The sequence below is a fragment of the Arachis ipaensis genome, chromosome B02 (assembly GCF_000816755.2).
Source record: "Arachis ipaensis cultivar K30076 chromosome B02, Araip1.1, whole genome shotgun sequence".
Taxonomy (NCBI): domain Eukaryota; kingdom Viridiplantae; phylum Streptophyta; class Magnoliopsida; order Fabales; family Fabaceae; genus Arachis; species Arachis ipaensis.
Genome location: NC_029786.2, coordinates 101,523,683 through 101,546,813, shown reverse-complemented (window position 1 = coordinate 101,546,813; position 23,131 = coordinate 101,523,683). Strand labels below are relative to the sequence as shown.

General features: G+C 34.5%; 1 protein-coding gene across 2 annotated transcripts; it reads right to left on the bottom strand.

Annotated features, from left to right (window-relative positions):
- LOC107626021 lies at positions 4,571-21,398 on the bottom strand. 2 transcript variants are annotated; one of them, XM_021116375.1, is made up of 7 exons: positions 12,191-12,328; positions 10,905-11,656; positions 9,124-9,774; positions 7,872-8,717; positions 6,375-7,115; positions 5,410-6,264; positions 4,571-4,690 (listed from the first exon to the last, which is right to left on the bottom strand). In XM_021116375.1, exons 2-7 carry the CDS (start codon positions 11,613-11,615, stop codon positions 4,682-4,684), a joined length of 3,813 nt encoding a protein of 1,270 aa, XP_020972034.1. In that variant the 5' UTR covers positions 11,616-11,656; positions 12,191-12,328; the 3' UTR covers positions 4,571-4,681. The 2 variants fall into 2 exon arrangements, with proteins under 2 accessions (XP_020972034.1, XP_020972033.1); XM_021116374.1 differs by lacking the exons at positions 4,571-4,690; positions 5,410-6,264; positions 6,375-7,115; positions 7,872-8,717; positions 9,124-9,774 and adding exons at positions 13,325-14,152; positions 18,447-19,154; positions 19,239-19,487; positions 19,583-21,398 and having other exon boundaries at positions 11,526-11,656; positions 12,191-12,880.

The following is a 23,131-nucleotide window of genomic DNA, read 5'->3' as shown; positions in this document are numbered from 1 at the left end:
AATTTGCCTATATCGTTGAGGGATTACAAATGGTTTGGGATAGAGGGTGGCAAAACGGGTCGAGCCCGTCGGGCCGATCCGCTAAACCCGCTAAAAAAGGTGGGTCGGGTTAGGATTTTGAATCCGCCAAATTAAAAAAATTCGCTAAATCCGTACCGCTAAATTGGCGGATTTTGGCGGGGCAGGACGGGCTGGTCCGCCGGGTCGAATATTTTTATTTTTCTTTTTTTTATTAAATAAAAGAGTGATTACTATTATAAAATTAATAATTATAAAATTTTTAAACATTTTTTTCATTTTTTGTTTTTATTCTTCTTTTAGTGATTTTAAAGACAAATTTTCCTAAATTAAATCCAAACCCTAACTTTAACCAAATTAACCCTAACCCCCTAAATTAACCCTAGCCGCCACACCTGTTTTCTTTCCTTCAGTAAACATATCAAAAGAAAGAAAGAAAGAAAGAAAAGCAAAAGCAGAAGAACGAAGAAAAGAAAGAAGGAAAGGGGAGGAAGAAGAGGGAGGCGGCGCGGTGGGGGTCACTGCCACCGTCGCCGCCGCTGCTGACAGAAGAGAGAGGAGATCTGAGAGAGGAGAGTACCGCGAGGAAGCCGCCGCGCAGCTCAGGACAGTCGTCGCGTCGCCGTTGGCGCCAGCGCCGAGGAGACCACGCGGGGAGGAGAGACGCGCGAGGGAGAGAGAGCGGGATCTCAAGCCGAGCTGAGGTCCAACCACCGTGTCAGAACCCTTTTCGCGTCGCCAGCGTTGCCCACACCGTGAAGCCGTCGCCGCCGCTACTGTACCCGCGTCGTCGTCGTCCTCGTCTTGGAGTCGGTTGCCGCCACTTATGGAGGAGCCAGAGAGAGCGAGAGAGAGCGAGCTCGGGAGCAGAGGAGAGAAAAGAGAGACCCGCGCCAGCCACCGCCGCTTCTGCCGCTCGAAATCCTGCTGCCGCCGCTGGAGAACGCACTGTCGGTAAGGGTTTTAAAGTTTGATTTCTGTTCTTTTGGATTCCGGGAACCTTTATCGTTACTGCATGCTTATTTCAGTCACCCGCCCCCGCTGCTTGTTGTTCTAAACTGCTGCACCGTCGTTGCCGCCGTTCTGGTCACCGGGTGTGGCGTGGGTGATCACCGGAACCACCATCGGAGTTACCGTTATTTCAGTTCAGCCGTTCATCCTTGTTTGGGTAAGCCATGCGTTCCAAAACCTTTAAATTGGTATTTCTGTTTTAAGTTGTTTGAGGATCTGAGGTCTTGGTGTCATAGGATCGAGTTACGGGTCTTGATTGCTGAGTTCTATGGCTGCTGCATACAGCATCAAGGTGCTGCGTCGTCACCGAAGCTGTTGTTGTTCTGTTTTCTTGATTATTTGTAAGCCCAGTAAGTCGTTCCTTGTTCCAAACTCTTTTAGTTGCTGTTATGTTATAGATTATTGAGTTTTACGCGACATTAATATTTTAGGATTGGGCTAAGGCTGTGTTTAGAGGCTGTGGCTGCTGCGGGGACGGGCAGTATTAATGTTGTTGCTGTGGGATAAGAATAGAAATGCAGTTTGTCGCGTAGTTGAATCGCGAATGAGGTAGGGGTTTTTCTTAAAATCTAATTTATATTACAGAGTTGTGATAAATAGATATTAATGTGAGAGAATATATGCCTGTGATTATAATTGTCTTCTAAATGTGGTTGTTTGCTGGACTGAATGACTGATTGCTTGACTGCTTGAGTAGTTTGTGATTGCTGAAAAGAAATTAGTTTGAAAGGTTATTTAGTTGATTATTATGAAAAAATGGCTTTTCTTGGTTTTGAAGCTATTTTTGATGATGTAAAGGAATTGGCTTTGGAAATGGTTTAATTTTGAGTTGTGACTTTATAAATGATTTAGTATTTGAGCTGGTCTGATTTTAAAAAGAGATTTATTATGGGCACTGATTCACTTTGAAAATTATTTGATATTGGAACTAACCGAATCTTGGAAAATGATTGAGGTTTTGGAAAGGTTTGATAAATGTTTGGATGGGACCCGAAAAGGGTGGCAGTGTCCGAGTTTTAGAGGAGATGCTGCCGAAATTTTATGAAATTGAAAGTTTTATTTAAAGTAATTAATTAAAAAGATTTGTTTTTTAAGCATTATATGTTTTAAGATTGATTTGTCTATCAAAGAAAGAATTTTGTTTTGGATTTGAGATTGTTAACGAACAGAATGAAAAAGAGGATGATGAGGATTTTATTTGAAATATGGCTTTGAAATGAACTTGGAAATGAGATTTGGATTGATGAATGATTATGATGTTGAGAATGTTGAGATGTGAACTTTGAATTATTCACATGCCTTATGAATTTGAAATATCTGAGATGCGAGGTTCCCTGGATTAAGTGTCGTGGCTTGCCACCACGTGTACCAGGTTGAAAACTCGATACTTTATTTGAGAAAAAGCTATGCATAGACTCTTGGGGATGCACGTCGGGGGACAGTCTAAGTACAATTCAGACTTGTCGGGTTGGCTGGATAACCGACAGATGAGCCTCATCAGCCATAGGACAGGCATGCATCATATGCATTTGTATGCTTTGCTTGAGTTTGAACTTGTTTTGGTTTGCCTAATTGCTAACTGTTCGTAACTGCTACTTGGAACTATTTGCTGTAACTGCTGCCTACTTGTGCTTTCTTTGTCTGCCTTGCCTGTGTTTGTCTTGGCGTGCTACATTTGAGATTGAACTTTGGTGCTGAATTAATGATTGTGTTGTTTGATTGCGTGGTTGGTTTCTGATCGAGATTTTCTTATAAGAAAGGAAAGGTTTGGATTTCTGAAAGATTAAACATTGTTTCTTTGAAAAGTTTTTGAACGATTACCTATTGATTTTTTAAAAGATTCATAAGGCAATGATAGTCACTGAGCTTGAAAACAGATTTCCTATTAAATATCTTCTTATGACAACTTTGAAACTCCGTGGTGAGACCATGTGGTTAGGATCTCACCCCCCTACAGCTTTACCTTTTCAGGAACCGGAAGAAGCGTTATGAAGAGTTACACTGCGTTTGCGTTTGGCTTATATGTTATTGTATTCATTAGATTATTTTCTCCCCTCGTCTTTGTTATTACAAGTTTGTAAGAGGGATAGGAATTGTATGTTTTAAATATGTAATATATTGAGTTATTATGTAAGGAGTCTTGTATATGAATTTATGCCTGCTTGTATTTTTCTTAAGATAAAATATTTATTTCTAGTTTTCAAAGAAATCAGCGATACAGTGTCGAGTCAGAGGCTCCTATTTTAGTATTTAGTATGTAAAGTAGTCGTAATACTTCTTGCTATCAGAGTGGCGCAGCCGGAAGCGTGACTACTAATAGTGAGGGTGTTACACCCCTAGTTTGGGATATGGGGATAAAGAAAGGGAAAAGTATAGGTAAACAATGAAAATATTAAATTATGTGAATAATGGATGTATTGGATGTTTATTTTACTAGGGTACGGATGGTTATTCTAATATTAAGATTTAGGTAGGTAATTTAAATTTGTAGTGTGTTTTTATTTAATTAATGATTGTTTATGTTGTTTAAAAAAGTCATTAGTTATCTAGCATAACCCAAAAGAAAATCATTATAGATAAACCTTGTGCACTGATTAGGAGCATTATTTCTTGATGATGCATGAGAGAGGGGTCTCTTTATCCCGTAATACTTTTATGAGGTAGTTTTGAGCGTTTGTCCAGTTTGAATAAAAAGAAATGCCTTTATTATCAATATTGTTAATACATTTATGATTTATGTTATTGTTAACGATAAGTTTAATACTCTATGTAAAGGAAAAAAAAAACAAAGAAATTAAATTTCATACTCCAGGACCCAAAATTTTTTTTATCATACTCAATCAACAGTACACCGAGAAATATGTATAATCATAAGTGTATGAAATACCATAAATAAAATAATAATTACTTTAAATTTATTTTTTATGTCCCATCTAATAGAATTTACAAGAGCTGCATGCACGCACAGAGCTGTTGTGAAGAACAAAATTGTTAGAAAAGCACTTGATTTCTTTGAGTCCAAATGCAAACAAGATGGCGTCTCCTTCTTTAATTTTGCTAGTCATGTAGTGAGGAGAGGAAATAGAGGGGGATATGATGTGGAATGAGATTGTTTGATGCTTAAAAGAGAAAGAATTAAAAGTGTTTTCACTTTAAAAGAAAATTCAAATTCCTAAAAGAAACAAATGTACGGTACCATATGGAAGTAAGAAAATGTTAAAAGTACAACTTTGTTAAATTCTGGCCAGCATGCCAGCAAAAAAAAGTGAACTATTGGATGAAATCTTACACTAATCTCACACCATTAAAACTATTTGGCTATTTGATGGCTACAAATCACAAAAATTGCTCAACCCTAGCATTCCTCATAATTTATATGTAACATAAGAAAATGTACTAACATAACATTAAACTGACAATTGAATACAAATCATCGTTTTCAAAGAGATTAAAAAAAACTGTATAAAGCAGTGAACAAAGTAAAATAAGTAATACAGTTCAATACACTCTTATAATCCACCATCCATTACAAGCACACCCCACTATAATATAAAACAAATGAAATTGCAACTGACAACAATTGTTTCTCTTCATCCACTTTGATATGGGTGTTGCCTTTGTGTCTTTAACTCCATCTTGAAATTGGACTCTGCTAATAGAACTGTTAATATAAGTGTGTCAGTTTGTGGAAAGATAAATGAAAATGAAGAATGTAAAAATTAAAATTTAATGTAATGTAATACTCCAAAATAAATAAATTATCAACATACAAATTATTTGGTCATATCGTATAAATAAATAATGTTATATTCAAACAAAAATACATAAGACTTTCGAGCTAGCTAGCTAAAAGTCAAAAGGAGTATAATAATGGAAGAGAATGGATATCCAAGTAAAAGTGAAATTAAAATACTATTTTAGTTAAAAGGAGTTATATTAGTAAAAGTAAAATGTATGATGAGAAGCTAGTAATGGTATTATGAACAAGTATATAATAATGGAAGACAGAACGAATGTGATGCATGTCCCTTACATATCTATAAAGTGGGTATGAGCAATTGAGCAGTATGAATAATAAGAGCAAAATGCAAGACATTCAACTTGGTAATCTTTTTCTTTTTCTGGTCTTTCTGGTTTGTAGAGATGACTAGGAATTTTTGGTGCTTTTGTATGACAACAGGTCACATGGGAATGTGGGCATAGCATGCATGAAGAAGAGACCTAATAGGGGTTTATCTTTACGGTATCACATTCTATAATCTATATAGATGATCTGCCAAGTATGAGTATCTCTTTTACTTTGCTTCGTTCCTAGCTTATTAAAACTTTATTTAATCTCATCAAATTTCAACTAAAAAGATAAAGGAATTAAATACATACTCCTTCAAATGCTTTCTCTACAACACAATTGAGATCGTCTTCCAATAGAAATGCTTGTTTAATTAGCCGCCCATATGGATTTTTATAATCCTCCTTGAATTGAATTTCGGTCCACCTGTTCACCGTCACTGTACCTGCACAGAAAGTCTCCATCTTGCTACAATCGATTAGCAACAAATGAAGCAAGGATGGAAATTTTAACCCAACATTGCCACTGTAAAACCTTTCAAGGTTTGGTAGAGAGCGTAGAGACAAAGTCTTAAGTTTCTTGAATATTATCTCCTCTTCATTAAGCTTTGATGACTCTTCTACTTCTTCTTCAGACACAATCTCTTTCAGTGATTCACAGTTTTCTATGGACATATTCTTCAGCTGATGCAGAGTGCTGCTTGTTGAAGGTGTGAACAAATTCACAAGCCCATTGCATTCTGATATGTTCAACTCTATTAGGCTCGAGAACGATACCTCGTTTGGTACTATGCTCCTCAAACTATGACACTTATCTATTTGCAATTTTTCAATATTTTCAGAAATGTGTTGCACCCAAGAATGCTCTAACCCAATGGAATTCAGCTGAGTCAAGGAACTCAATTGCAAACACTTCACTTGTGGAATAATTTCTTTGACACAATCCATGGTAGGTCTTTTACTGCACAATATCTCTTTGAAAGAGCTACAACATACAACGAGCTTTTCTATGTTGGGCAGCCCTTGAAGAAATTCATATGGTAAAGTATCTGAATCATCATGAAAACATTGCAATTGAAGAGCTTCTAATTTTGAAAGGTTGTTCACATGCAACATCATCATGATCTCCTCCTTGCTGACGGCTAGAAACTTCAAGTACGGGAGTACCTACAAGGAAAAAAAAATATTATCAATTCAGCATACTACATAAATGATAGTGAAAATAATCAATAAGACATGGATATATAAATGTCATAAAGATCAACAAGACATGAAACCTTTTCTGGCAAGAAAATGGCTTGATTCTCTGCTTGTGGACATTGAAATTCCTGAGACTCAAATTGGAATGTCTTCAACTTTTCACAGTGGAATAAGTGTACTTTCTCCAGTTTGGGGCATTCTAGCTTGTATGGTGCAGGGTAAAAACATTCCAGTTCTGGTAAAGACCTCAGTTTTATGGATGTCATGCTTTGCAATGCAAACTCTTTAGCAGCTCCTTCGATAATTGCTTCATCCTTTGCAACAATTTCCACCAATCTGTCACACTCTGTTACTTCCAGTTTCTCAAGTTTATTCAGATTTTCGGCTACAGATATTGGAAACAACCTTTGAAGATTGTTGCATCCATGCACGTACACTTCTTGAAGGCTCTCAAAGTAGCAAACTTGTTGAGTAGGATCTGAATCCCAAACATGTTCAAGATTTGGGAGCTGCTCAATAGTCAGTTTCTTTAAGCCAGACCTTAAAGGATTGATCTTTGTGTCTTTTGCTTCACATGTCACTTCAAATATTGTTTTGACGGAATCACATTGTCGCACTACCAACTCTTCCAATTTACATAGTAAACTGAGTATGTGAGAGGGTATTACAATACACGTGAATTCACATTTTTCCACAATCAAGATCTTCAATCTGATGAAGCACAAGGATGGAACTTGAAATGGACCATTCCATATTCCATGTATTATTGGGTGTTCGTTGAGCTTCAAGTCCTTTACTTCCCTCACAAATTTTGCAACCTGTGCATGAAATATAATAAAAATGTTAAATTAATCGGTCCACATGTTAATTGACTACACAAAATCTGATATTTTGATCCAACTTTAATTCTCATGACGTAAACGTTTTTTATTACATTCTTTTTAGAAACTAAACATCTTATATCTTCCTAAAATTTTCTGTTTTCCACTTAAAAAGTCATATCATCAGTTAAAACTATCACATAAATTTTTTGCTTTATATCTTGAGTATTTATACTAGATTTAACTACTCAAATATATTCTTCTAATTCTCGTATAATCTTATTATTCTAATTTGAAACCTTCCACACATTTATACATAAACAGAAAGAAATCAAAAGAGGTGGAGAAATAATTCATTTAAAAATTTATACAATACAATTCTTCTCAATTGTTAAATTATTAATACATATATAAAATATTTGTGAAAATTGTGTAAAAATTATATCATCCAATGTAAAATTAATGGAAATTTTGTAACAATAATGATGCATGTCATATCTGCTTTTAATCCAACATCGGATATAGGTCGGCATATTAAAAATGTGTTATATATAGCATATCACTTAGCGAAAACTGTGTCGATCAATGCTAATTCAAGTTATGATACGAATTCTGACAGTTAAAGAATAAAGATTGGTAAAATAAGTAATTTTTTCTCATTACAAATTAATATTTGTTGTTATAAACACTTATTGAGAAAAGTTTGTCTCTCAAAGAAAAAATAAGAAAGGAAATAAATAAATAAATACATACCTCTGTCTTGTAAGTATTTCGTAAAGTAGAATTGAGATCAACTTCCAATGGGATTCTAACACCTTTAAATGAATCATCAAAGACTACTTCTGACAACTTGTTAGTATTGATGGTACCTTCACAGAAAGATTCCATCCTGTTGCACTTAATCACTTTCAATTTCTCTAATGATGGAAAGATTAAGGCAAAATCCCCATTGTAAAATCTTCTAAGGCTTTTTAAACTCTTAAATTGTAATTCATGCAGCTGCTCAAATACTATCTCCTCATGAATTAATTCTTCTCCTTCATTAAACATAATCCATTGCATGGATTTACAATTAGATATTTTCATCTCTTTGAGTTGAGACAAACTTTTAGCTGTTGAAGATGTGAACAAATATATCATGCTATCGCATTCAGATACAGTCAAATGCGTCAGATTGGAGAAACATACAGGAGAAGAAACTAAACTTGTTAAACCAGAGCAGCTTTTTACTTCTAAAGTTAAAAGAGTTTTGAGAATTGATGATTCTCGTATCCAAGAGCGTTCAAATCCTATGAAAATTAGTTCGGAAAGAGAAGCCAACTTCAATTCTTTAAGATGTGGTAGAAATTGGGCGCAATCCAAACTAGGCCTTTCAGAGCAGAATATCTCTTTGATAGAACTATTTTTCACTTGCAGAGTTTTTATACAGGACACCTTTTGGAGAAATGTATATGAAAGTTCATCAGACTCAAGTTCAACATTAAAACTCTGCATATCAGAAACATTTATGTCGCCAAAGTGGCTTCTGTCACATTCTTCATGTCCAATCATCTTCGCTTCTCTTTCACCAAACAACAAGTTGGTCAATTTAGGAGTAACCTGAACAGAGGAAATGAGGCCATCAATTTAAGTTATTAGAGAAATAACCAAACCAAATGGACTTAACGTTATATTATTAAAATTATAAGAATGAATACCATACAAGAGAAAAATATACATATAGCACAACAAATACTTTATATATTTGATAATTTTGTTTTTGGAGGTAGAAACGAATATATAGACTCGTGATGCTGATCGCAAGACATCTCCACCAATATATTTTGAAGAAAGATAAAAGAAAATATAAAATACATTATTTTTACATATAAATCATACAGTAAGAAGAATTTATAGGCACTGTCATACAACACAATTCACTATCCATATTACAAGATTTTTTAACCTATTTACCATTGGTAGTCTCATGTAGGAAATATAAAGCAATCGCATGATTAATAAGTACCTCTTTGAAACAGACTTGGTCCTCAATTTGTGGATCATGACCATTCAGTGTCTTCAACAAGACACAATGCAATGAACAGTAAAAACAATTGAAGCTTGGTAAATCCAATAGTGTCAATGAAGTCAAACGTGGGAACTTAATAAGGTTTGAAATTGCTCTTTCTGGTGTTGTTGCAATCCCTACAATGATTTCCACCAAGCTTTTACAATGTTTCAACTCTAGATTTTTAAGATTGACAAGATCCTTGGCTACTGATTTTGGGAACAAGCTTGTAAGGCTTTTACATGTATCAACACGCACTTGTTGTATAAGTTGAAAGTCGAGTACCCCATCAGGATCTTCATTCCAAATGCTATCCAAATTCGGCAGCTTTTCTAATACCAACGACTCCAGTGAAAATTTAATTGGTAGGAGTGTCTTGTCTTTTGTTATGCATTTCACATCAAATATAGTTTTCACAGAACTACATTTTTGAACTTCCAATTTTCGCATGTTATTTAAAAAAGGAAGTAAATGAAGAGGTATTACTTGGGATAAAAATTCACATTGATGTACAATCAAGGACTCCAAATTACCGAAGTATGCTTCAGAAACTGGCATTGAACCACGCCACATGTCTTGAAAATAGAGGTTTTCTCTGAGACCAATAATCTACACATGGAAAACAAGAAACTTAATTACTCTTTGTTTGGTGCTCTTGAAAGTTATTTTTCATAAGCACCTATATAAATTTAAAATAGAAAGATGCTACTAGGCTTCGTCTTGCTTAATGTCATTCATTATTTAACGGCACCTTATTGAAATGTTCTAATATTACTTCAATGTTATGCCAGTCTATTATTATAAATTTATAACTAGTGTATTTAATCCATCCTCTTATTTATTTATTCTGTGTAATAATAATAAACACAATATTAGTTTAGATGGTAAGTTCTTTTATTTTTAACTAAGAGATTTTATATTTAAATTTTACAAATAACTATATATATTAAAAATTCTGTATATCAAACCTCTTTCAATCTTTATATAGTAGATAAGTATATTGTTAGTAATGAAAATTATTAAAATAATAATCTTCCAATATATCATGACATATCTTTTGTTTTGATTTAAAATAAATAATCTTCCAATATATCATGACATGTCTTTTGTTTTGATTTTATGCGACAAATTTCATTATAATATCATATAGATTTAATTAGATGATAAATCATTTAAGTTGAAATGTTTATAGTTAAATTTTTATTCCATGCACTAAATATTACTATAAGAATTTTAAAAAATCATTTATTTTTTAATAGTGTCATAATTATTTACATGTAATACGTATTTTTTTAAGATTCTGCAAGTTACAAAAGTATAATGATAAAAAAAATTAGAGAGGAAGTCAAATGGAAAGTGAATAAAGTCATAGAATATTAGAATTTGAAAAATATTGTAACCTCTCCTTATGAAAGTAATGTTGTTATGTAACATTTCAATATATAATAGAGCATCTATCAAATAAAATATTGTAACCTCTCCTTATATAGACTATAGTATTCTGATTATGTAGTTTATGGATTTAGATCCTCTAAATTTTGAAATTCATTTTAGAGTGTAAAGTGTAATCTTTTACTATTTATTTCATAAGTGGGACTAAAAAAAATATGAGAGAAAAGTCATTTAAAGATGAGAGATCACACTTTACTTTTTAAAGTGAAAATTCAAAATTTAAAAGATCCAAATTCGTAGTTTATAATATGAGGGACTTTTTTACTTTGAAAGAATAAAAGACGTACTTTTTTGTTATTCATTTTGCGAATGGTGGTATCAACATCATCTTCCCATTGGACTCCATATGATTCATATTTGCTTCGTCCTGAGTGAAACTTGACTGAATCTGGATTTATGTGGATGTGGGGACAGAATGTTGTCATCCTCCAGAGTATGCGGCCAAAGATGGATAACTGTTGCAATGATGGAAAACACAAAGTACGTTTGCCTGAGTAAAACCATCTCAGCATTGGCAACTCTTCAAGATGCAGAATCTGGAGCCGTTCAAATATTATGTTCCCACTGCTCTCGTCATTGGATACTATCTCTCGCATTGATTTACAATCGCTTATCTGCATATGCTTGAGTTGACTCAAACTTTCTGCTGCTGGAGATGTGAACAAATACAACAAATCATTGCAACGATATATATCCAATTTTGTCAGACTAGAGAAAGACACCTTGCTTGCTACTAAGTTCTTTATATCATAGCAATACTTCACTTCCAATGTTTGGATATTTTCAAGGATGGGATGTATCCAAGAGTGATTGAAACCAATGGATTTGAGTTTATAAAGAGAAGATATGCTTAACCCTTTGAGAGCGAGATACAATAGGAGTTGAACATAATCAGCCTTAGGTTTTTTCTCAAATAGCACCTCTTCAACCCTTTCCTCTGACTCTTCAAATTCAAGTTTTCGAGACTTTACTTCCCAAGTCAACTTGGCGCCTCTCATATCAAATGATAATTCTCCAAACTCTGAAATAGGAGATTAACCTAACAAGCAACACAATCAAAATGGACTCGTTTTAAGAACAAAATATATTAGTTTCGAGATCTAATAGTGAATAAATAATGTAATTCTAATTCATATAGAACTATGGCTGGATTTATTTGTTGATTCTCTAATTCTTCATCACTCACTAAACAATTCTAATAAACTTAGGTAACATTGATTAGATCCAAAGAAGAATATATGCCAACATCTTTTCACACAAATACTTTTTTTGAAAATTTTTTGGGATAGAAAAAATTTTCTGCAACTTATTTTTTCTATTCTATTAATTGCAATAAAAAATTATATAAAGAAAATTGTAGGCAACTAGCAATGGAAAATTGTATTATTCATCAATATTTACATTGAAGTTTCTGTTATATCTATGATATTGGACAAATTTTTTTCTTAATTACGGTGTTATTTAATTTACTTATTCCTTATCAATTTTTTTTCTTAAGTTATATAAATTTGTATAATTGTTTGGTTAATGTAAACTGATTTCAATAAAACTATAGAATCCTCATAAGAAGTACCTTCTCGATTGGAAGTAGAACTTGTTGATCTACAAAAGTCTCTGCCTCTTGACAATTGAGTATCATCCATTTACAGACTTGTATATATAGTTCTTTTAGCTTCGGAAATTGAAGCTTGTGCAGTCCTGGATAAAAGTGTTTGAGCATTGGCAGCTCTCTAAGCACCAGTGAAGCCAAAGAAGGAAGCTCAAATGTTTTGGTGTCTCCTAATTCTACAAAGATTTTTACCATTTGCTCACAGTCTTTTATTGAAAGATTATTCAGCATGGCAAGGTCTTTAGCAATGGATGTTGGAAACACATATTTCAAACTATCACATTTGTCAATGCTCAAATCTTGTAGAGCAGAAAAATGAATAATTTCTCTTGAATCTTTGTCCCATACGTGTTTCAAATTTGGTAGATTCTTTAAAGATAATTTTTTCAAACGAGGCAACCCCGTTGCTTTTGTCACCTGCTTATTGTTACTGTCATCCATATTAAAGATGACTTGCACTCCATCGCAATCGGATACATGCAGATCTTCCAAATTCTTAAAGCAATGAAGCAAATGAGATGGAATTACATGCACAAGATAACCACATTTCTTCACAATCAAAGATTTTACATTCTGAAACCTGTTTACTTGCACCCAAGTTTTGTCACACCATACTTGTTTTAAGTCTGGATGGTGTGAAAGCTCCAAATGAACCTATAAAATGATTGCGAGAAGAAAAAAGGATAATTTCTTTACTTTTAAAATTACTGTCATTGAATTATTTTTTTACAGAAATAAGTTGTTTAATTGCAAAAAATTTCAGTCATTGAATTATTTTTTTCTTAAAATAGTTACAAAGGTTTAGTTATAAAAGATAAGTATATATTTAATATATATATTCAAGTTTTTTTTAAGTTATTTATTTTGAAAATAAGAATATATAAATAAAAAATTATACAATTCAATAAATAAAATTAAAAACTTTGAGAATATGAATAAAAATTTTCAATTTCATAGAGTGCATGTCGAAATATGATTAGTATAAAAAACAATACAAACTTGTAATTTAGTTCAATATTTAGGAACGTACCAAATCCAAGTAGGGGATTAAAAACGAAAATGAGCATTTAACTGTATAAATGAGGGAGCACCGAGTACCTTATACATTTGAATGGTGGCATTCAGGTCTCCTTTCCAATACCCTTTATCTTCCTCACCATATCTTTCACTGACAAGTACGCTTTGTAGCTTGGGCGCTGTTATGTGCTTTGTGGTAAACGTTTTCATCTTGGGACATTCTCTCACAATTAATTTTTCCAACAATGGCACCGAAAACTCACAATTCCAGTTGCTACAGAAACTTGTGAGGTTGCTTAGTCGTGTCAGTTGTATAGTTATCAACTTGGCAAAGACAATTTGAATCCCCTCCTCATTTTCCTGCTCATCCTTGGTAACTATTTCATTTAATTGATCACAATACTCTACCTTCAAGGTGGTGAGTTGAACCAAGCTCTTTGCTGTTGAGCATGTCATTAGAGTTTTCAATACTTTACAATCATATACTTGCAAGTATGTCAAGTGAGTGAAGGACATCGAGGAATGTGCCAATCTCCTCAATCTGTGGCAGAATTGCAATTTCAGGCGGTGCAGTGATCTCTGAAGAGCAGGATCTCTTTCAAATCCAATATCCTCCATCTCTCGTGCCCACAAAGTTAATTCCTTAAGAAGTAATACGGTTCCCAATCTTTGCTTCGCTGCGGTGTTTCCACTTGGCACGAACTCTCTAATGTTAGAATTAAAAATCAATTGAAAGATTTGTAGATTAGGAATGGTGTGGAGGAAACAGTATAGAGTCTGGTCATGATGGCTCTGCCATGTGTGCAAGTAAAGTTGTTTCAAAGAGGTAAAGCGGTACTTGCGTGTGTAGCTCATTAACCACTCTAATCCTTTAGAGTCAATAGTCAGATGCTCCAAGTTGGACATTACCTATATACATCAATTTATAAAACTCGTTATCAAATAAACTCCAATTACACCTATAGAAGAAAAACTATATCGATTGTTTAGATCGATTAATACACATATTGCAAGTGGCTTGTTTAGATCGATTGCAATCAAGAGTGCTGCCACCTATAATGCTGCTTTGGAACTTCTTATTTATATATATATATATAATCCAGTACGTGAAGAATAAAAAAAATATTTTGAGTTTTCTATGTTTTTTTTATTTGTGCTTGATTTTGAAAAAATTTTAGGATTTTATCTATTTTATATCTTTAATTGGTAACTATCAAAATCAAACATAGAAAATTCAAAAAATTAGAATAAAATGTGAAATAAAATAAATAAATTTTTTAGTAAATTTTTTTATCATTTTTGTATTTTGTTTTTAGTTATTTTATTCAATTTTATCAATTAATACAATATTCAATTTTTCAATTTGAATATAAGATTTTTGAATATAACATTCATTATATTATATATATTTATATATGTATCTAAATATTCAGATCGACCTTCTTATATATAGACTTATATATATCGAATTTCAATTCCATTACATCATTATATCTAATGTACATAGTAGCTCCAATTTATTCTTTATATATATATATATATTAAAGAAAGAAAGCTCAACACAATAAGTGAATTGTAAATGATATTTTAGTTGATGTGGGGCTGCCTCCTCATATTATTAATCTCATTATGTCTTGTATCTCTACAACTAAGATGAGAGTGCTCTGAATGGTGAAGAGCTGCAGGAGTTCACACAGTCTCGGAGAATCAGGCAAGGGGACCTGATTTCATCATATATTTTTGTTCTATGCATTGAAAGACTCCCTCAACTTATCATCAATGTTGCAATAGATCATGGCTATTGGAAGCCTATCCGGCTAAATAAGGATGGACCTCCTATCTCTCATCTATGCTTTGCTGATGACTTGATTCTCTTTGCGGAGGCAAACATAGATCAAGTGACTATCATCAATAAAAGTCTTGAAGCCTTTTGTATTAGCTCCGGACAGAAAGTCAGCCTTGATAAGACACGAATTTTTTTCTCAAAGAATGTGACAAATAATGTGAGAACTGAGCTCAGTGAAACCCTCCAGTTTACTAGAATGGACAATCTCGGTAAATACTTAGGAGTTCCTTTGCTTTACTCCAAAGTGTCCAAACACACTTTTGACGACATTATCAATAAGCTAAATTTGAGACTCAACTCGTGGAAAGCTTCTTCTCTCTCTTTGGCAAGAAGATCTACTTTGGTGAAATCTGTTCTTTCTTCTATTCCTTTATATACGATGCAAACTGCCTTACTTCCTTCTGCTACTTGTAATGCTATTGATCGTAAATGCAAGAATTTTTTTTGGAGAGACACCAAACAAACTAGAAAAATCCACTTATTGAGTTGGGATAAAGTGGGGAGCTCGAAGAAGTCAGGAGACCTTAGAATTCGTCATGCTAGTAAGATGAATCAGGCTCTCATGATGAAAAATGGGTGGAGACTCATAGGAAAAAAGGATACATTATGGACTAAAGTGCTTATGGCCAAGTATAAGGTGGACAACGATGTTATTCCTACTGTCGAACGCAAAAGAAATAGCTCAAACCTCTGGAAAGGAATCTACAACTCATGGTCAGAAATTCAGAAGCACCATATTTGGAGGATTGGAGATGGATCCAAGATTCAGTTTTGGAATCATCATTGGATCCCCAATTTGGGAGCTCTCGAGCCTCAGGCTCTGCAGGTAAATGCAACTATTAACTGTGACAGCACTTTGATGAACTTTTTAACTGTTTCAAGATTTTGGGATGTTAATAAGCTCAGGGAGTGTCTACCTGATGAAGTAGTGCAATGAATTGTTGCCATGTCCCCTCCTTTACCATGGAAACAGACAAACCATGTAACCTAGAATCTCTCCATGGATGGAACCTTTCAACTAAAGCAAGCGTACCAAGCTCTTATAGAGAGCACAACCCAACCGGATAGAATCTTCAGTTACATTTGGCATTGGCGTGGCTCAGAGCGTATTCGGTACTTCTTATGGTTGTGTGCTCATAATTTCATTCTTACTAGCACTGAGAGAAAGCAGCGTCACCTCACTAACTGTGCCTGTTGCCCGAGATATGTGATTGAGGATAAGACTATCACCCATGTCCTCAGAGATTGTGCCTATGTTAAAAAGTGTTTGGTTCTCCTTTCTCCCTATGGACTGGCGTTAGGGCTGGCAATAGGTAGGGTAGGGTAGGGTTTGGACCAAACCCTAACCCTACCCGCGAGTTGAGAATCTCTCAACCCTAACCCTACCCGCACCCTAAAATTCTAAACCCTACCCTACCCGCAGAAATATCAATTTTTTTCAAAGTAAATATAAAATTCAATCATTTCGAATTTTATACATATTAATAACATAAAAAAAATAAAAAACTAATGCTCTAAATTACTAAATTAACTAACTAGTTTTAGTGGTTATTCACTTATTGTAAGTTATTACATAAAAGAGGTTGTGGGTTCAACTCTCACTTCCTTCACTATATACCTAATTTTTATAAAATATTTGTTATATATGAGGTGCGGGTAGGGTAGGGTAGGGTACACCCTAAACCCGTACCCTACCCTACCCGCAGGCATACCCGGACCGTACCCTACCCTACCCGCAGCGGGTCAGGTAGCCTACCCTACCCGAACGAGTTGGACCGAGTTGGGTACCCGCGGGTAGGGTATGAATTGCCAGCCCTAACTGGCGTAACAACTTCTTTAATCTGAATGCACAAAAGTGAATGATGTTTAATATTTCCTAGAATAGCAATTGGTGGACCTTTTTTGGTATAGCCACTTCATCTCTTTGGTTTTACCGAAATAAGGTGGTCTTTAAGGGTGTTCGAACTCCGTCAAGCGCTATGGTAGATCAAATCAAAGCAAGAGTTGAGGAGTTGAACCGCTTCACTAATTTTGATCCCCATCAGTATACTCTGAGCACTCCTCCTATTCGGTATATCTGTTGGAAGCCCCACAAGAGAATACCATTAAAATTAATGTTGACGGCTCCTTTTTGAGCTACTCTAATAATGCTGCCTGTGGAGGTATTTTTGAAAATCATTTGGGAGGCTTCTTGAAGGCTTTTTCATGCAACCTTGGTAGTTGTACTATTATGCATGCTAAGCTTTGGGACATTAGCTATGGCCTTTAATTAGCAGTTGCAAAGAAGTACGTGAATATCATCGTAGAATTTGATTCCTTGGCAACTCTAAAGCTCATCAATAATGGGTGTCTTGATAGTCATTCGTGTGCACCTCTGATAGAAGATATTAGAATTTTTTTCCGTCACATTCCCACCATTGCCTAGAGCCACACTCCTCGAGAAGAAAATATTGTTATTGATCATCTTGTTAAAAAGGGACAAAATCTTCCCCTTGGCTTACATACTTTTGCTGCTACCTCATCGGATATAAATCATTTGTTAGTTTTTGATTGTTCTGGCTCTCTGATTTTGAGAGGCTTTAGTTAGTTTTCTTGTTCTTATTTTTGGCCTTTCGACTCCTATTCCATCCAAAAAAAAAAAGTTTAGATCGATTGCATAATTGAAGCTATTGAGATCTAAAAAGCTGATTTTTTCTAAAAGCATATAAATATTTATATTCTAATTTGGTAAGAAAAAAATTATTTCTATGCATAAGAAAAATGAGTATGATTTTATTTTGAAATGATGGATATATTTCTGTTAGAAATAAATTAGAATATAAGTGATAATTGATTTTGATGGATACATAATCTTTGTGTGTTTGAATACACATATGAATTTAAATTTTATAAAATTAGACTTTTGTCCCCTTAAAATTTTATTCAATAGTGTGATTCTTTTATTTATTCATTTACAATTTTACATTAAAAAAAAGGTAAAAGTAAGGAGTATAGCATGGATGTAGTTAGTAAAATAACGGAACTAAAGAAATTATTAAAGCACCAGGACCATTGAAAAATTATATTGTTAGAAATTTTTAATAATATAAATGCATATCTAAATTTACTATTTCATAAAATTATTTGAGTTTTATATTGAAAACAAGTGTCATTAGCAAATATCTTTTTATATTTATCAATATTAATTCTTGTTTCTTTTTTCTTTACAGGAATATTAATTCTTATTAGGCAATGTACTTATAGTAATAATTTCTCCTTCAATTTATGCTTGATGCCTATGAGGTCATGACCATGATGTGGTAGATATAGACTATAGAATACAATAATGTTATAGGTTTTGCTGGTAAGCACTTTTACCTTTTCAGGCGATAAGAATGCTGTTTCTTGTTCATTGGCACTTTCTGTTTTGAATATTTCCAGATTTGGACACCCAGTCATTCTCAGTTGCTTCAATTTTGGACACTCTACAATATGTCTCCCTTTGTACAAACATCGGATGCTTGGTAAGTTACTAAATGACATGGACACTACTTCAGGGAACTCCAATGCTTCACTGCTTGTTTCTGATTCTCCATCGCACGCAATGATTTCCTCCAAATTACGACATGAGTATATCCAAAAGCTTTCTAGTTTTCCAAGATCCTTGGCAATAGAAGCTGGCAACACATTGCTCAAAGTGTTACATGAAGAAATCTGTATACTCTGCAGATTTGTGAAGTTAACCACTCCTTTTGGATCTTCACTCCATACTTGCTTTAGATAAGGGAGAGAACCCAAATCAATAACCTCCAATAATGCAGATTTATTTGTGTCACTTTGTTGCGAAGGAAGTCTACTTTTGAAAATGAATTCCACCCACTCACACGAATAAACCTTCAAGCTTTTCAAACTCAAACATTTCATGTGACTAGGAAAAATCTTGTCAATCTTATTGCATTGGCTAATATCAACAGAAATGATACTAGAAAATGAATCTGCCCTTACTTCATCTTCACGTGGCCATATTTCTTTTAACATCTCCATTCGACTCAATTGGATTTCCTCCAATTTAGGAAAGATACAATCCTGTTTTGATGCAAAATAAGACAATTATATAATATACATAAAACATAAAAAAAAATCTATTACAAATTTTATAATTCTACGCACCTTCGAATACTCATTGTTATTTTCTTCGCTGATGAATAACTTCTCCATTAGTGAACACTCACTTATGGAGATGCTTTTTAGCTTATTGAGACTGCGAGCCATAGACAATGAGCATAAATATGTCAAGTTACAGTCTATCAACGTTAATTTTATCAAGTTCTGAAACCAATCATTTGAAATTCGATCGCTCCATATGCTGTGGATCTTGATTGAGAACAACTTCAAGCTCTCTAACTTTGGAATTTCTACCTGCAAGAAAACATACACAAAAATCATGTTATTCAGTTTGGAAGCACTAATATAAAAATGTTAAATACAGGTTATTTTAAACTTGAGGAGCATACATTTTCATCAAAAAGAGAAAAGGAAGTTGTGGAACTCTGCTCATCCTCTGCTGGGACAATTTCTGTGTCGTCAGTGATTCTTGCTTGCTTTTCCATAGATCCCGGTTCCAAAGGCATGTCTGCATTGTTGTAAAAACTGACAAACGATGGTAACTTCTGTAATGTCAAAGAGCATAACTTATGAAGCACAACCTTGTTGGATCCTTCTTCTTTACTAATAACTGCTTGTAGAGAATCACATTCAGAGACATCAATTGTTTCTAGACTAGTAAGAAATTCAACAATGTAAAAGAAGAATATGCTCTTCAATTGGGGGCACATCTTCACTTTGATTATCTTTAGTCTAGAGAATGAGGAATTTGTAATAGGACTGCAACATATCTTCTTTATGTTCTTTAGGTTGAACAGGCTGAGGAACTCTAAACTGGGAAAAGCATCATGAGGTTGTGACAACTCCATTGAATTCACAATGTATTCAATGTCATTGTTATTTACGATGGAAAAGTGTTTCAGATCTGGAAATCCATTCAGATTCAGCTCATAAAATACATTTTGAACCCCGTGTAGCTCTCCCAATAGGAAATTCACCACTCCTTTGAATAGCAATTTGACTCCTTTGAGGGAGTGAATATCCATGCCAGGTTCTAGCTGCAGTGCCAAAGATCTTGAAGCTTCATATTTTTTGGGCATCTTGAAATCTCCGATTGAAATTGTCTCAAAGTCTCCAATCACAATCTTGTAATCATTCAACTCGTGAAAGAACAAGTCTGTCGGCAAAAGCTCAACATTAGGGATGTAGACATCTAAAGTATTCAACTGATGCAGATGTTTCAACTCAAAAAGAGCTGAAATTTGACTCTGATTTATCTGTCCTTTCACCTCCATTTTAGTCAAGCTATTTTCTATATACAATTCTTCCAAATTAGGGAAGCTTGATAAAGATAAAGACTTAGTGGAGCTGCTTATAAAACAATCGCTAATGTCTAGCAACTGTAACTTTCTTAGGCCCTCCAACACTGTTGGCCAGTCTTCAAATCTAGATCCTGAAAGGCTAAGAATCCTCAACTTTCTCAAATGATTTAAAACGGACAAGTCACGAAGAGTGCATTTCTCCAAGCAAAGCATTCTGAGGTTTGGTAAGCATTTGATTGAAGACGGCAGACTCTGCAAATCTATTCCGGATAATACTAAAACTCTGAGTTCTTCCATTTCTTCAAAAAATGTATCAGGTATTTTCAAAGTGGAATCATCACAGTCAATATAAAGGAATGTAAGCCGAGGACAGTTAACACGTTCTGGGAGCCCATCCACAATATGGCACTTGTGTAGATAAATTGCAGAGTACCTCTCAAGTTGTTCCTTGTGAGGCCAGACATCCAGTGTTTTGTTTCTCAGGGTAAATACATTTTGATTCTTGCACGCTATAGATAGAGCAGCATCTCGAACTATATCGTGCATATTGAAATTATCGTTGGAAGTACTACTATCCAACAAGCCTGAATTTTTTAGCATCTGGATTGACTGGGATATGCTCTGACGGGCGCCCCTCAGTGTATGGACATCATTAAGTATGCCCAAACCATAACAGTACTTCACCAAGTCAACAATTAATGACTGATGATACATTTGAGCACACACTAGGAAAATGGACTTGAGCTCCTCGCTTTCTAGATGATCATAACCCATCTTCACAGAATTCTCCATGTACCTGTGCACCTCATTTGATCCTTGTTGGTTTTTGAGTCTTTCTAGTTCGCCTTCCCACTCTAGCTTGTTCTTCTTCATTAACCACTAACCGACTATAATAACTGCCATTGGTAACCCAGCACAATAATTATGAAGGGTTTCTGGGTTGAACTTGGGAATTTCATTTGACATTTGACACACCTTCTTGAACAATGTCAGAGTATCCTTTTCATCTAACTTGGGGACAGAGGAAATTAATTTTTCTTTAACATTCATCTTACCGAGCAACACTTCTTTATATCTTGAGGTGACCAAAATTTTGCATCCCCGCTTGCTGGTGCCAGAACTGCCAGGAGAATTTTCACTTGCCCTTTGCTCTTCCTCTTCCTTTTTGCTGCTAGTCACGTGGCTTGAAACGACATCGTCATCATCAAATGGAATCCCAATCTTATTCAAGTCCAGTTCATCCCAAAGGTCATCTAAGATCACAAAGGTATTCTCCTGTTTCAGCCTCTTCCTCAGAAGTGTTGCTCTCCCATTCTCACCTATATTTCCAAAGGTTAATCTTAAACCGTCAGCGATATCTTGCTGAACCTTTAGAAGGTCTGGATCTTTCTTCACGATTGCCATGACCACCGTATCAAACAATTTGCTGTCGCCAGCCTGCTTTGCAATTCGTTTGACGAGAGAGGTCTTGCCCACACCACTAGGCCCATGCAGTCCAACCATTCTCACCGTGGAATCTTTTAGTTGCTCCAGGATTTTCTCAATGATACCCTTCCTTGATTCGAATTCAAGATAGTCACCATCAAGTGGATTGATATCCGCAAACGTTACAGCTGGTGGAAGTGAAATATTTGCAAGAATGTTGGGTGCTTCCTGATTTAGCTCTTTGATTGCCGGTGCCAATATCTTCTTTGCTTTCCTGCCAAGTTGACGCCTGTGCCACAAGAAAGGCAGAGCCCCGCTAGAGCACCCCCCGCTAAAGCAACTTGTCTTGGATTCAAGGATTTTGTCATCGTGAAACTCCTTACTTTCTTCCAGCTTCGTTGCCCCCTTGTCGAGCCAATCTCGAGCAGTAGATGTCATTTCGTTTACATTGTCTTTAGCAGCTTTAACTTTCCCATCTACCGTTTCCTTATTACTTTCAAGAGTCTTAATGAGTTCTTTCAACTCTTCTTCATGGTCTTTGTAATTGATTATATAATCAAGTTGTCGAATGCTCGCTTCCAGTGCCAAGTCAATAACTTTATCTAACGGTTTAAACGGAAGGCTCTCCATCTTCGAGACCTATTATATCAAGAATATGTATGCATCCTGGAAAACAATATATATGGAAACAAACCAATATGAAGAACGAATCACAAAAGTTAAAAGAGGAGTGCTAGGAACCAGTAATTTTTGTGTTTTGTAACTCTCAATTGGTCATCAATAGTGTTTTTAATGATGTAAGATTATATCCAATAGTGATAGATCACTCACTTTTCTTTTGATGGTTAAGTACTGGCCACAAAACACAAAAGTTACTGGCTCTTATACTTTTCCAAGTTGAAAAATACAGAAAATAATATTTGCACAAGTATATATTTACTCTGGGCTTTCCCCTTTTCCTTTTTGAAAAAAAGACAAACTATTACACACAAATTTATATTTTGTTTTTAAAGAGAAAAGCACAAAAGATCGATGCATATAAAAGAATCGTGCAAATATTATCAAAAAGAGAAACTCTTGGGACAACCATTTTTAACGGGTGAATACCCGACTCGATACTGATAATTTTTTTTAAAAAATTACAAAATTTTAAATTAAAAGAAAATATTTTTAGTCTTTGATATTTAATTTTATGAGACTGTTTTACTCTTT